The sequence below is a fragment of the Alosa pseudoharengus genome, unplaced genomic scaffold (assembly GCF_046254945.1).
Source record: "Alosa pseudoharengus isolate Yale_2024_CS ecotype anadromous, Long Island Sound unplaced genomic scaffold, YU_APseudo_1.1 YU_APseudo_1.1_scf_5, whole genome shotgun sequence".
Lineage (NCBI taxonomy): Eukaryota > Metazoa > Chordata > Actinopteri > Clupeiformes > Clupeidae > Alosa > Alosa pseudoharengus.
The window spans coordinates 6,589,583-6,606,131 of record NW_027468837.1 but is presented as its reverse complement, the minus strand read 5'-3'; the positions used below and the strand labels follow the sequence as shown (position 1 = coordinate 6,606,131).

General features: G+C 39.8%; 1 protein-coding gene across 3 annotated transcripts in view; it reads right to left on the bottom strand.

Moving 5' to 3' along the window:
- The window catches only part of vdrb (vitamin D receptor b), a 57,645-nt gene that overhangs the window by 14,523 nt on the left and 26,573 nt on the right, over window positions 1-16,549 (bottom strand). For all 3 annotated transcript variants that reach the window (XM_076268798.1, XM_076268799.1, XM_076268800.1), the window contains exons 5-6: window positions 7,312-7,496; window positions 2,660-2,759 (exon numbers count right to left, since the gene is read on the bottom strand). In XM_076268798.1, coding sequence (XP_076124913.1) covers window positions 2,660-2,759; window positions 7,312-7,496 — 285 coding nt within the window. The remainder of the gene's footprint in view (window positions 1-2,659; window positions 2,760-7,311; window positions 7,497-16,549) is intronic.

Genomic DNA, 16,549 nt, shown 5'->3' with positions numbered 1-16,549 from the left:
AAGCCAAGCTAACATGAAACTCTTAAGCAAAATAAACATCACACTAAAGTCAGAGGCTTTTAGAAAAGACAAATAATAACTAGAATTGCGGTTCCGAGGAACTGCAAGAGTGGGTTTGATCTGGGGCACGGAACTCGGCCTCATCCAAGGATTCCAACGGTACCTCATTTATGAAAATCGGGCACACGGATCAAAAGTTATCTGCATCAACGCAACATCCAATAAGCTAAAACGCATAAATAACGTGGTTGCTATGCTGGTTGCTAGGGCAATCATGCTGGTTGCTCAGGTGGTCGCTAGGTTAGAAGGCCAGTGCCTCCTGAGAGGCCTGAAGGGTCACTTCTGAGGTTGTTGACTGCTGAAACCGAAAAATGGACTGCATTTTCTTAAAAGACAATGTGACTGAAGTGCGGGCAAAGTTTGCACAGAAATGTACGATTTTTCCCACCCTCACCAACCTTGTCATAAAACTTGTTTAAATGATCACACGACGCCTCCTTGCTGCTTTGTCGTCTACATCAGCCTCTCTCAAACTTCTTTGACCTGAGGCCCAGTCAAGGCATACTTTGGGGTCATAGGGCCCACCTACATGAACCTACCCCCTCCTCCCACCCCCCATCAAATTGTAATATCATCACAATTATTATTATTTTTATACTATATCGCTATACATGCACTTCAAAACAGTCAATGTTTAAAGTGCTAAGATTGTTCACAAAAGTTTGTGAAAGCATGCACATCAGAGTACTGCTTTACTAATGTAAAATATAATTAGGCCTACACTAGTTTCATTGTTTTTGCATTGTTGCATGATTGATATGCTATTTAATTACATTTCATTTGAATGCCTGAATGTAAGAATTCAGGAAACACAATACCAGCTTTTAACATTTCTGTTGTTTACTAGTTTATGTAAATCACATAACACATCAAACCCACTAATAATTTCCTTGTGTCATGAGAATTTGAAACAGGATGGAATGTAAGACCAAAAATAGTCTCAATGCTGTTATATTTTATGTGTTCTATTTATACTCACACTGTTAGTTTTAATCTAACATTGTTTGTAAGTGTGATTAAACTGAATCCAAAACTCCCCCACTGTGTTGGTGTGGCTACTGGGCTGCCACTGAGAGAAGGAGATGGTCTGCACACTGTAAATGGGCTCTAAGAAATACTTTATTTATTCTAAAAAGGCAACGTTTCCATCTCAACAGATCTTCATCAGGCAAATGAGGCTGCCCCTGCCGTTTTTAGCGTTTATCTTTTCTTTTTTTTTAGGATACATTGTGTTTTTATGTCTCTATGACCTGTAAACAAAGTTCCAGATGGTGGAGCCAGCTAAATGAGTTACACTGTATCTGCTATAATAAACACACATTCTCAACATGTTTATTTTTAAGTATATACACTCTTTTATTGACACAGCTCATTTTTTTGGAGCATAAATATTCTCATCAGTGCAGGAGACATTTCCTATTGAGTCTCTTGTTGAAACAATACACAATAAAGTTACCTTGGCGGTAGGGGGTGGGTAGTGGGTGGAGCTGGCAGCCAGAGACCAAAGGTCATGGGGAAACAGTGATGGGACGTGACACGTTTCACAACAGCGCGTCTTCAACAGACCATTACAAATAATTTCCACCCCCCGGGCCTTTTGGCACTGCTCCCCGGGAGCACGGGGGAAGCCTCCCCATCCACCCACCCTGTGTCCTGGTCTCTGGGGCCGAGAGGGAGCCATCACAGGGGGAGCTAAGCCACATGTAAAGGCCTGGTCGTCAGCGGAAAGCCTACTGTGGGTGGCTAGTCCGCCTGGAGAACGGTGGCTAATGGTGGGCTGCTGGGTGGCAGACAAACAAGGTGAGCTGTGTCCTGCAGGCAAAGGGGAGGGATGGGGGGTGGCCCCAGACGCAGTGGCCGTGCTGCGGGGCCGGCCCCGCACATTATGGCACAGCAGGTCGCTGGTGCATACGGCCCCAACGCTAATTGGGTCATGGGATTATCACAGGCCAGTGCTACACTTGAGCTAGCAGCCGGCACAGATGCATGCCTTCCTAAAGTGACGGCGTATTCATTTATGTATGTTCCAGGCCGCCATGGGAGCCTGGGCAGGAGCCGATGTGCTCACAAACACACACACAAACAAACATATAGGCGCGCACACAAATGCGTTTACTCGGGCGCACATGCACACAGGCACACACAGCTCTTCTGAGTATCTCTTGTTCACAGAGTACATCATGTCCATTAACATGATTAGGACCTGTTTGTACAGAGAATCCCTCAGGCTTCTGAGTAGCACACCACGTGAGCAGACTCATACACACATGCACCACAAGACGAGACCTATAGGCTCCTTTTACACAAACACATCCACATTCTATGTAGAAGATTGAACACAATACCATCATTTCCTATCATTAACATTTATATTTTCTACTAATATTATACTATTATTTTCTGATGATTCTCTCTTACTGTCGTAGTTATTCAGAGAGTGATTTTCTGCATATATTTGCATTTCTATACAATTCAACGACATCATATTTTTATGTCCATGTGTTTTTGGATATATAACCCTGGAAGTCACTGACTTTTCTAAAACTCTATTTAAATACAATATATACCTTATATGTATGTCTGGAATAGTGGATCTCACCTGGGGAGTGGCTGAAAGAGTCTGAAGAGGCATCTGACAGCGAGTGGAGGGAAGCTGCTCGACTGGCACTACGTGTCACTGGCCCTTCTCTCACTGGAGGCTGCACACACACACACACACACACACACAATTACTTTTAAAAGGTTTTAGCCTGTAGCGCTGTGAGTTAGAACAAGACAGGCTCTGAGTTAATGAGCCAGCTGGACAACAGAGGCTTGATGAGTTTATGTTAGTCCATCAAGCGACTGAGCACGCCAAATGCCCGCCCGATCAGCAGAAACATAAATATAAACATTGTTGTGCTTCCTAATATGGTTTAGTTAAAATAATTTCTTAATTTGGAGAGTTAGACGAAAAGACAGGAGCATGTGTGAGCCATGTCATTGTTATTAGACATTCTATTTTGCCCACGTTGGTGGAACTGATATGGCTTGTCCTACAGAATACATAGGGTATGTGCTGAATGATTTAGCACATGTAGAGAATGCATTAATTCATCAGCACACCTACTTGCTAGGAATCAAATCCATAACCTTTAACATTCCTCACATTAGCAATCATTGGAAACAGGACTAGCTAGTGCCAAAGACTTTATGCATAATAATTACTGAACAGATGTAGAGCACATCACTGTTCTTTGCATATACATATGGGGCAATTATAGCAAAAATAAATAACTAAATGGGGAGAAGAAAGATCAACTGTCACATTGTTCACAGTTCTGAGTCGGGACACAAAATCAGACTTTCATCTGTTATGATCATGGAACACTGATGTTGTGTTAAGATGCCTCAACTATAATAGATTGTGAAGTAATACAAAATTATATAACAGATTCTGAAGTTATACAAAAAAAAAAAAAAAAAATATATATATATATATATATATATAACAGATTCTGAAATAATACAAAATAATGTAATAGATTCTGAAATCATTTTAGAAAAGAAGAAAAACTAAATTAATACATCATTACCATGTAAGGACATTTCAGAATAGCCTACATCATGGGTTAAGGGCACAGGGCTGAGGTTAGTAATGTTTATGACAGCGAGTGGAGGGAAGCTGCTTGACTGCCACTACGTGTCACTGGCCCTTCTCTCACTGGAGGCTGCACACATGGCAATGAAACTTAAAATCAATCAATAAGTACACAGCATCTGAAGACGCATAATAATATTGTCCGCCTAATAGTGTTACTGTAATGACATGGCCTCTCACACACAAGTTTACGGTCTGATACATCCTGTATCAGAGGTGAAATTAATGCCAGTTACAATGTCGGTCAATTTGTGGAGAAATGGGCCATTCTATTTTTTAAGCTTCAGAGCCTCGATCCATTGTCCTGAAGCACTGTATCATTCATGCATGGGTACTGACAGACATGGGCAGTATTTCAATTATATGTATTTTAAATACGTATTTAATTACTTTAACATATTTTGTCATTTGTATTTTGCAGGATTAGAGCAAATTGAATGTAGTTTGTAACAAAATACTTTGAGGGATTGTATTTAGAGTATTTCAAATACTTAAATACTTCTGTCATTTTTGTAATTTTTTGTCTAATAAGCCAAAATTTCATCACTCAGTTAAATATACCTATAACCATGACAATAAGCTATGCTTATCATAGTCTGGGAGCCAAAGGCCAGAATCTTGGTGAACCTGGTTTTGTCGGTTAAAGTTTTTTTTTTTGTTTGTTTGTTTCTTGTTGCCTAGGGGTTACTCAATAAGAATAGGCTGGGTGCCCAATGATATCCCTTGGGCAATTCCCTATATTCCCCATATCCCTATATATCCCAAAATGGTCAACGTGGGTTGTAAACCCAATTTTTTTGTTTGTGCCGCCAATTTTATATCCCCCTGTAAACAACTTAAAAGCATTATGTCTGTCTTTTCTGTTTAATCATCTCCTTAGAACATTGAAAGTTGAAAAAAAACTTTAGGAGCTTGAATTGTCAGTTGTGTCAAGTGCTACAAGACTAAAATTTGAAAACGAAACAGATAAGATACTGAGGGAGAACATTAGGACATGGACCCCATGACCTTGAGTACCTAATAGCTGATGTTCATTCTCACTACAAGACAGTATTAAAACCACTTAATAGATTTGACATGAGGATTTATGCAAGGGATAACATCCGCTGAGGTATGCAGAAAGAATGGAGGAGACGGACGCAAAGACCTCCCCAATGCGAAAAGAGTTTTCTCCACCAAGTTAATTATTCTGTATATCGGGACACCTTACAGGATGTTATTCTGTTTGTCCGCCATGTTGCCAGTCATGTATGTAGGCAGGCAAATAGGCATGCATTTATAGCACAAAAAAGGAAATGCCGTTCAGTTTAAAAACAGGCCAACTTGTTAAATTTGTCATACCACATTCATTGGTTACGGAAATTATGGTGGGTAGTTTGGTATGTTACAGTTGATTCCACTGTTCTTCTGTTCTGCTTCTCGTCAGTTCAATCATCATTTACATTGAAATGGGACACTGATTATATTTTTTTTACCAGATCTTCTTCATAGGAGCCCCAATGTACAGAATAAATAGCCCTCTGCCAGCTAATCAGAAGATAGTATTTCTTGTCTCTTGGGGATACGTTTTCAATAATTTAAAAACTGGTATACCATAATTATTGTGTAGGTATTTTTGTATTTTCAAATTACTAATTACTTTGTATTTTAATTTAATAGAGACGCTGGTAGCCTAGACATCATTCATATAAATGGTAATATATATAAAATATATAATTAATATATAAATTCAAAATGTTTTCATGCTAATGCTATAAGTAGACTTCAGCATGTCAATGTATTCCATTAGCCATGTAACAAACACTGGCTTCCTAGAACAACACAGTTCTGCAGAAATGACCTCAAAATATCTCAATGTCCAGTCAAAATGAAGTGTTATGCAAGCCTTAGGGCTGTAATGATATGCGATTCGAAACCAAAATCGCGACACTCATATCCACGATACTGTGTCGCGGTGTGAAAAGGCAGAACCGCGACACACCCTTTCTAGTGTTTCACGCAGTGCTTTGCAGCTTATGCGGCCGCATAAGCAACACACATCTCCCGCTTTACTTACCAGTAGCCTACGTTGTCCACAAATAAATAAATAAATAAATAAATAAATGTGTCCTTGCCCCGCTCTCTCTCCCTCCCTCTCACTCTCCCTCCCTCTCCTGCTCAATGAACACGTACGATTCGATCGTGAAAGCAAGGACGCATAGAAGACGACTAGCTAAATTACTAATTAATCCGCTTAGCATCATTAGCAGGCTGCACATATTTGTTTAAATGTTGTTTAAGTGTGCCGCCTTCACGTACCAGAGATCACAGTATCCACTCGAAGGCAGAGGACAAAAGTGTGTTCAGGAAAACGTCTGCATTTCAGACTTTTTCATCCCCGCGAGAGTTTAACAGGTGCGATAATTCAAAATCCCCATGTTATTTTCCCATAGGAAAAATCCGGAAGATACCGGATGTCAAAGATGGCAGCTTTTTATAGGCGAACTTCAGAGGTCTATGCTACTTTGTTTACAATATTTCCAGGCTTCAACCAAACAGCTGAATTAAAGAGGTAGAGCTGTGATAAAAATAGTAGGCCTAGGCCAGCCATCACCAAATGGCGGACCGCGGTCCGAGTCCGGACCGTGACGTGATCCTATCTGGACCCAGACCATAATAGCCTAATTTAGATTTTCACGTAAGATTTCAAAGCTGCGCTAAATGTTTCGTTGGTTAGGATAACAGCATTTACTTCAGGAGCTTCAGGAACCATCATTTCGCTTGCTGCTACTCAGCCAGTGAAATCTGTGAATTCTGATAAAGTCGAGTCAGTGAGTAAAGTAGCCTACTATGGAGAAGAGACTGAAACGAAGCCTGAAACGAGCGAGGAGAGGAGACGGGACGAGAAACAATCAGATGGATATCTAAGTTAATGATAAGTAAGTTATTTTCAAATCATCGATTGCTCAAAGAGGAGAAAGCTAGACAGCGAGAACAGAGCTTTATATAACGATACGGGGGCAATACAACGCAAAACTGTCACGTCCCTAACGCCAACGTTAAACACGTTAAACATTATGATGCTCCGGACCTTTGCTTGAGGAAATTTTCCGTAACTGGACCTCGCTGAAGATTAATTGAATACCCTTGGCCTAGGCTATAGGTTAATCTGCATAAAGTGTCATAAATTCAGACATTCAGTAAAATATATCAGGATATAAAATAATACAGATATATTATAGTATATATTATATTGTAATCCTCTGGTGTTCTAAGGTAGGCTATTAAAATGTTATTTAATAAAATGTCTAACCCCCCCCCCCCAAAAAAAAAAAAAAAAAATTGAGGCTCATATCGAACCGTGGGTCAAAAATCGTGATACAAATCGAATCGTGAGGTCGGTGTAAGCCCTAGCAGGCCTTGTAATAAAACATAAAACTGTGCAACCATTAATTGTCGGAGCTCAGGGTAGATTTGATGGCAAGCGGACACATTTCCTGTAGCCTATATAAAGTCATGCACACGTGTGGGTGTGTAAATGTACAGTATATGACGTACGCCTGTGTGGGAGAGACAAAGAAAGACAAGAGGATCTGACAGAAATGGGGAAAAAATTAGGACGAAAGAGTCACCCTGAAGCGCGCAAAGTCGGTGTAGGAGTCGTCGTAGGTCTTGTGGTGCGCCTCCACCAGCGAGGAGATGAGGTTCTGCTGCTCATCCGTCAGGCGTGGGCGCTGGGCCTCGCGGAGAGCCTCCTCCTCCTTACGTCGCTGGATCAGGTCCTTCTTGCGCTGGACTTCCTCGTCTGTCAGGATGACTGATATGAAAAAGACAAAAGAGGTGGTTTAGACTGGGCTAAAGTGTTAAAGAAAACCGACTAATCGACAAGGCAAGAATAGAGAGAGCTATCCACTTGCACTGGGCTGGACTAAAATTGACAAAAAATAGACTAACAGCAGAGCAGACTGACAGACAGAGAGACAGACAGACAGACAGAAATAATAAGTAAGTGAGACTGACAGCAGATACACAGACAGATGCAAATACAAGCATGAAGAATACCCAGTTAGAGAGTGACAAAGAGAGAGCGAAAGAGACAAAGCATAAATAGAAGGGGGAAAAAAGATTGTATGATGGGAAGAATGTTAAAGAGAAACATTTCCCTGCCTGGCATCTACTGAACAGACTTTTCCAAGAAAACCCTATTTTGGAAGCTATTACTGACAGTGCAGACTATCCTATTACGAGTGTCACCTCTGACAAAAACAGTACACAACTTCCGAAAAAGTGAGTGTGTATTGTGTAAAACTGTGCCAACAACAATGAGTGTGTGTGTGTGTGAGAGAGGTCAGACACTAACACCAATTCTCAGGTTAGCGCTCCCGCTGAGATGTGGATGAAGAAGCGAGAGCAGAGCAGCGCTAACAGGTAACTAACTGACGCATTGACCCCGCCACGGAGAGCACAGTGCCGTACTGTTCCTGGCGTTGTCGTGGTGACGGCTGGGGGAATCAGTTGTTTTCGCTTAATGCTATCGTCCGTTTGGTGGGGGATGGAAGAAATAATCGAGAATTTCACTCACACATACATGCAGACAGAGACAGAGAGACAGACAGACACACACACACAACAATCACTTTGCTTTAAAGCAACACCAAAGAGTTTTTTGTACCTTAAAATAATGTTTCCAAAATTGTTTCAGTGGTTCATCAACTCGTAACAGGGTGAACGGCACTTCTGCATTCGCTTTGCGGCCCTCTATCGGCTATAACCGCACTATGTAAGTTTGCCAGATCGGGTAGCGGATCTGTAGTTAGATGGAATGAGACATAAGAAACTACAAATTTGACTTGCATGATGTCGCAATACATACTTTCATAAAATCATGCAACATATTCTACCTTGTCTGTGGACATCGTTATTTGCAAAGCCGGAGCTGGATAAACAAATAGCGTGCGTGCGACAAAGGAAAAGTTCTTTGGTGTTGCTTTAAAAGCCCTGAAAAATTCCTTCGGTGTACACTCACACACACACACACACACACACACAGATGCTCTCTGTCTCTCTCAAGACAATGTCAGGAATGTACACTGCTAAAATACACACCACATACACTTGCAGACACACACAAAGGCAACAATATCCGGATTTAACACAAAAAAGGAAAGAGCACCTTGTGTTTGCTTGAGGTGAAAGCAAACAGAGGTGACTCAAGTCTTGCCAAAGTTGGTTTTGCAGTAACCACAGGTGTCTCCAGGCCAGTAGAAGAGTTTTTGCAGCTGAATATAACCCTCTGTCCACTACAGGCTAGGCTAACCCATTCTGCTAGATGCTTTAAGAAAAGCATGCTGTGGGCTCTGATCCACACACGTACATGCACACGTATGCACACATATATGCATGCATACATAAACACACATACACACGCACACACACAAACACACAGAGAGAGAGAGAGAGAGACAGAGAGAGTGGTGCCTTATGTTTGAAGCCTGGAGTAAAGGGATGTAGAGCCTTTTTGGAACATTTAAATCATAGCCTTTAAGACACTCCATAAATTCCAGGAATCAGCTAATCAGAGATAACAAGGAAAAAAAGGATGCTGATTAGACCCTCCAAGTTTGAGCAAAAGCCTTACAGCAAGGTGTCAGTTACAACCAAATGTCATCCATACAAAATACCTTTTACTATTCAAAGGGTTACTCAGAGCAACCCCTCATCATGAAAGGAAGTGAAACCTCAGATTGGAGCGGATGCGAAAAGGTGAGTAAGAAGAAATACAGGTTAGAAAGAAAGAAAGAAATATGAAATATGGCTAGATCCAAATACTTGGCTGTAGAAAAAAGGAAATCCAATGCACTCTTTAAAAAAGGTTAAGGGCCCCATCATGACCGTCTAAAGCGCATCGTCACTCGTCAAAAGCTTATTCAAATTTAGTAGAATGTCCAGTCCACAATGGGAGTGTTTTCGATATCAAACGTCGAGCGCATTGTGCAACAAGGTGTTCCTGGGTTTTTTTAATCAGTCATGGGTGTGTTTGGGACGTAACATCATTTAAACCAATGAGAATGACATCTGTCATTCCCTTTGACGGCGCAAAGCGCGATGTCAAATAAATGCATCGTTATTTTGACATTCAACGGCGCATTTGAAGGAGGCTAAGGGGACATGAGCAAAATAAAATCTAAAGCTTAGTTTCATGTGCTCACGTGAAACTTTCATGTGCGCACAAAAAATAAACATGCAAAATAAGGAATTAAAGTTTGCGCCTGGTGGGAAACGAGTTTTACGCCATGCGGCAGGGTGCAAAATACAGCCCTAAAAAGCCTTTACTATCCAAATAATTGGCTGTTCAGCAGAGGTGGGAGTAAGTCACATATGTGCAAGTAACAAGCATGTCTCAAGTCTTAACCTTCAAGTCTCAAGCAAGTCCAAGTCATTTTTTGCAACTCATTACTCAAAAGGCATTGCATTTAAGCCACATCTGAACGGTTTATAAAATAAGATGTATATAAGATGTATATGAATAAAAATAAATGTATTTCAAGTAGACCTATTATAAAATAGCATATTATCATTTCAATATGCCTCAAACAATAGGCTACATCAAATCATGAAAATGTATTCAAACAATTCAAGTTAAACCTATCATCTCCAGGGACCCAGCCTGAATTGGCAACCCAACCAGCCCAAATAACGTTGAAAAAAAAATTAACTAATGAATCAATCAATCAGAGGCTACTGTCGATGTCACTGCTGAAGTTTGATAAGCACAACGGTGAGACACTAGAGTTGCAAAAGATATAGGAAAGAGGTTTCAGACCCCTCGTTGCTAACTTATAATATTATGCATATGCCTAACATAAAACTAAAACTTTTCTATGCTGATTGCTGGCAGTTTACTTACTGATTGTTGTTCCTAGCCTACTGCTAAAGAGCGGCTTACTTTAGGCTACATTGCCTTAAATTGCCAACATTTTTGCTATCATATAAATCAGGATTATATTTAGACTAGGGCTGGGATAAACGATTATTTTTTAAACGATTAATCTAGCGATTATTTTTTTGATGCATCGGTTAATCTAACGATTCATTTTTTCAATCCGATTCGATTTCGATTCGATTATCGATTATCTCCCCATTAATTGACTAATAGCAATTTAGCATGTTGATTTACATATCTGAATGGAAAAACATGAATTCCTTAACATTGCAATATATGTTTCTTGCTCTTAAAAGACTATACAAGTGCAAAGTAATGCATTCTTAGTCAGAGATAGCATTCAACAAAGTTCACTTAGTGCCTGTCACTTTAAGAGTTCGTGAGGAAACCCTTGCAATTGTAACACTAACAACACAGTTAAAAGGCTGCTGATGTGTGTGGATGCAATTCACCCTTTGCTAAGTCCCGCCCTCCTTAGTTACTGTTGCTATGTCTGACAAGCTTTAGCAGCCTGCACGTCTATTACATAGGGGGAGAACCGGGACTTTTCAATGAAATGTAATTTACAAAGACATCGTACCACACTGAAAGCTAATATTTTGTCACTAGCAACCTACATCTGTCCTCTGTCAAATACAGTTGGAATTTCATCTCTGAACAAAACCGTTCATGAGTTATTTAAGCAAAAGTCGAATGTGCGTTTTGTTTCATTCGACTCTCCTGGCCAGAATGAATGGAACAGGCATGGGGGACTAAAGAAACATACCATTTAAGCTATGTACTTCCCACAACTTCAATATTTGACAACATATCATGAATGGTACTTCAAATAGGTGTTATTTTAAATAGATTGCTGATGGGCTATACATCTTGGTGAACGTCTGTTAACAACTTCTTGCCGTTATCGTGAAGCGTGTATCTCGCGGTTATGGAAATATCATGCAATATGCCATTTTTTATAGTTAGAACAATATGTGTTCCCAATTATATCATGTTTCTATAGTGTAACATGTTATTTCACTGTGTCTTTACGTGGGTTAGGGCACCACACATCCAAATAAGTGCCCCACAGGCTTTCAGTCTCCACAGGTTAACATGGCAAAACTCGAAAAGCTTGTCAGACCTCCCGTGCCTAGTGACGGGTTGCTAAGCCACGATTGGCCTGTGGCGGTTTTTGGTTGTGGCTTAGCGAAGGGTGAATTCATACATAGCCTAGTTAGTTCAAATAACGTTCGGTACTTCTCCTTGGGACAATCACTTTTAAGTCTTGGAAAACACATTTCCATTTACATCGAGATTTTGCAAACATTCAGTGTCAGAGTCAATAAAATGAGCCCTGCATGAGTAACGAAATTGACAAGCAGCTGTAAGTAAGCATGCTAAACTCGACATTCAAACAGTACTCTAACGTTAGCTTTGAGATACTGCTTGATTGCATAACTTAGTTTAGTCTCCTCAATGTACTATGTTGTGATAAGACCTTAGCAGAGTTAACTTTAATGCAGCAGTTTTGAACAAATTTGTACAGCATGGTCACGATGCTAAGCGGATTTAATAGCAATTTAGCCAGCCATGTTCTATGCAATGTTTCTATGTGGCAACAACAATCCTTCAACAATCGTGAATGAATATTTTGTTAAATGCACATGCAGAGGAGGGGCAGCGGGCTCGTTATGAGAAAGAGTGGACGGGGCAAGGAAAGGCTGTGTGCGTAAAACACGCAGCTCAATGAAAGGATTTTATCTCATCTCTAATTTAAATAGTACAACACAGAACATCAATGTGTGACGGCCGGTTTTGATTTCGTGGTACCCCTCCAGAGATTAGTCAACGTATGGGAAATACTGAAGGTGTAAAATTAAAAATATTTGGTGGCACGCGTTATATGCTTGCTATTTACCCACTCGCGTTGCTACTACACTCTAGCGGGTGTTTTGGGTCTGACGAATCGACGTATTTTTTGCGTCAACATCATCGATTACGTCGATGCGTTGTCCCAGCCCTAATTTAGACATGAAAATCTTTCATGTAGCCATCACAAATTTTAATCTAATATCCTAAAAAGCATGTATAACACTTGACATTAGGTTTCTACCATGACTTCTGTCTTCTGACAGATAAGTCGCTAATATCATGCAATATGCCATTTTTTTTAGTTAGAACAATATGTGTTCCCAATTATATCATGTTTCTATAGTTTAACATGTTATTTCACTGTGTCTTTACGTGGGTTAGGGCACCACACATCCAAATAAGTGCCCTTCATGACCCACAGGCTTTCAGTCTCCACAGGTTAACATGGCAAAACTCGAAAAGCTTGTCAGACCTCCCGTGCCTAGTGACGGGTTGCTAAGCCACGATTGGCCTAATTTGCACACTGCAGACCTTGCAGATTGCTGTTCATTTCTTCTTTGAGTTGTCAGATACCTCATCTGTGTACCCAAACTTTTATTATTTTTTGGTATGAAGGTAGATCTGGCACTTGCTACTGGTGTGTCGCGTAACTTGATAACAATGGCAGGTTCGCTCGCATGATGCATGCAACAGCACTCAATCACCTAAGCAGATTTTCTCAAATGATTTTAGTAAAATTGTTAAGTTACAAAAGATATCTATTAAAAAAGTCGTAATTTCAAATCGTTTGACTCGAGTCTCAAGTCATGAATATCAAGTCAAAGTCAAGTCTTTTACACATGTTGCTTGAGCTAGAATCATTGGCATTTGGTTTTTACTTTTGGGATTTGGATATTTATTTATTTTATTTAATTTTTTTTTCAAAATGCATTTTGTCAGCACATTCTTGAATTCTAAAATCTTTGCCTAAAGCATTTCAGTTTGAGTTTCTGATATCACACTTTGTTCGTAACAGTTCAGCATAAGTTTGACCATACGTTTGGGTGTGAAGTGAGTCATAAACCTTTCCTTGAAAAGTGGCTTTAAACTTGCACTTCTTTTTCAGTTGCCAGTGAAGCTGAAGTTATATCATAGTTTTCAGCAAAGATTAATGAGCAGTGCTCAAGAAGCTTTGATCTTAAGTAACTCCTGAACAAAAAACTGTCACACAGAATAACATGTTTAACATTTAATCTTATAACCTTTGTCAGACCATGATGAATGACATATAAAACCTATTTATACTATAAGTATTTGTATATATCTTTCTAGTTTTATTCCATCATGATATATTTGTACTGCCAAGATAAAGAAATATAATTTTGCAAGTGTGATGGGTGCATTCAATGGCCACTATAGAGGTTGCATGAAATGAACGTTAACATAATTAACCTGTCTAAACAAATTTAAGACCTTATGCATTTATCTCTTACCTTAAGACCTCTAATGCATTTAAACGTTAAGGCCTATCATTACATTTTTCCCTTCTTTTTAAGACCCCAGGGAAACCCTGAATATTTATATAGGTATAAGTTTGTTATTTTGTGTTTGTTATTTTATGTTGAAGTATTTAAACACCATATACATATACCGTATTTTCCGGACTATAAGTCACACTTTTTTTCATAGTTTGGCTGGTCCTGCGACTTATAGTCAGGTGCGACTTATATATGAAAAAAATTATATAATTGAACATGTTTTTGAATGTTAATTTATATTAACTGACATGAACCCTACATGAAACATTATCGTCTACAGCCTTGAGAAAGCGCTCTCAAATGCACAAGTCGTGAAACACACGTGCATACTTAAATCCTCAAATTACTGCCGGGATTCTATTTATAGCTGGGCCTCAGATTCGACAAATAAAAGCCAGTATAATTTTGTTTCAATTTAACTCATAAAATAGCTCTTCTTAATAATTTATATTGTTGATTGGTTTAATATTGTTGCCAACAAAGTCATTGTCCTACACCATGAGTCTCCAACACATTGCTCTCAAGCTACAGTAGCACGCAGCCCCAGGTTAACCTACATTTAAACACAATTGTTGCTGCCAGGCATCAGCCTACAAATTTTATAAAAAAGTAAATCATGCATAATTTAAAAAATAACTAAATTTAGGCTATCTTAGACCTCTTTGGCTATACGGAATAAGGTTTCCCTTGCAGCACAGCACACGTTCCATGAATGAATGAATGAATGAAAGCGGATGCCTTATCTCGCAATAAGCGGATGGACATCCAGACACTCTTTCATACATGAAACTTAATAGTGACCCAATGCCATTGATAGCCTACCGGTATGCTGCTCCAAACGAAAAAAGTATAGGCCTATGTCTCACAGTAAAACGCAAGAAATGAAGGCCTATAGCTGACTCGAATAGGCTACAAGCCATGGTCCAAATAAAGGTGCTGTGCTTTGCCCAGCCATAAATTCAGGATTCACGATAGTCTGTCCCCTAAACATTCCTCACCCGTTATCTGGACATGCATGAAAACATTTGAAAACAAAACTCACTGCCATGTAATATTTGATCGCTGTTTTGCTACTAATTATCTTTCACGTTAATACGCACAGAAAGTGAAAGTAGGCCTGCGCAGATAAACAGTCTTTGATGTACATTTATAAAGCTTTAATAAGATCTAATATAGACTATGGAAGTGTTGTTTATAGCTCAGCATGCAAGACTTCTATAAGGAAACTTGAGAGAATTCAATTCAAAGCGATAAGAATTGCATTAGGAGCTATGCGCTCCGTGTCTGTAGCTGTCTGTTCACGTCCGCAATCGATTATAACGTTCCTCAAATGGAGAACACATCCATGTTCTCTTGCGTTATATTATAGGCTGTCATGCTTCTGTGTTTGCGGTTCCTGATCGCTAAACGTTTGTTTTCCTTTCCTGTCGATAGCGGTTGATGTAGAAGCACGTAATAGGCTATAATAATTTGACTTTAGCGGTGACAAATCCTGCTGAGAGAGAGAGAGAGAGCAAAGAGAGAGAGGCACCCCCAAAGTGGTCCTGCGCGCGCGTGTGTGTCTCTGCATGGGGTTCAATTGAAGTCAGAGTTGGTCTGCTTTCAGGCCGCTCCATTATTAAATTAACGTCAGACAGCGCTGTAAAATGTGTGGGAATTTCTCGCATTATGATGGCTAGCGTTGCGGGAGTTTTATTAGTATAATCAATACTTAGTAATCATTTATGCGCAATCCCGCGCTGAAATTTAGGCCCTGGTTTTAAATGCGCATCTTTTTTTCTCTCGCTCTCTCGGCGAGCATTTGTTCTGCTGTCAGCTTGTGCCAATACGCTATATCGTCCAAAATGCTTGATTGCATTGCATTCTCCACATTTTTAGCTAAAATTTCATGTACCACATCAGCATTTTTGTTCAGTGAATCTTTTGTAAATTGCTTTACAATAGCGTCGGGCACTTGTCAGCAGCCTTCGGCTTGCCTTTTGCCACTATTCACTCCTTCGTCTTCAAGATTCCCTGTAGAATTCTCAATATTTTTGGCCTCAATGTGTTCAGTTACATATTCTGTCTGTTCTTAGTCTTGGATTTTGTGAAATAAATTTCTAAATATCACCTGCTTGCTGCAGCTTCGGTCTGCACGTCCTTTTAAAACCGCATATTTTTCTCTCTCGAGCATTTAATCTGCTGCCGGCTTGTCTCTCCACATCGTCCAAAATGCTTGATTGCATTGCATTCTCCACATTTTTAGCTAAATTTTCATGTACCATATAAGCATTTTTGTTCAGTGAATCTTTTGTAAATTGCTTTACAATTACCGTCGGGCCTATATGCCTATTGCCTGGCTTGCCTCAGCTTCGGTCACGTCCTTTTAAAACCGTCTTTTTCTCTATCGTGAGCATTTAATCTGCTGCCAGCTTGTGACTCCATATCGCCCAAAATGCTTGATTGCATTGCATTCTCCACATTTTTAGCAACATTTTCATGTTTCATATCAGCATTTTTGTTCAGTGAATCTTTTGTAAATTGCTTTACAATTACCATCGGGCCTATAGGCCTATC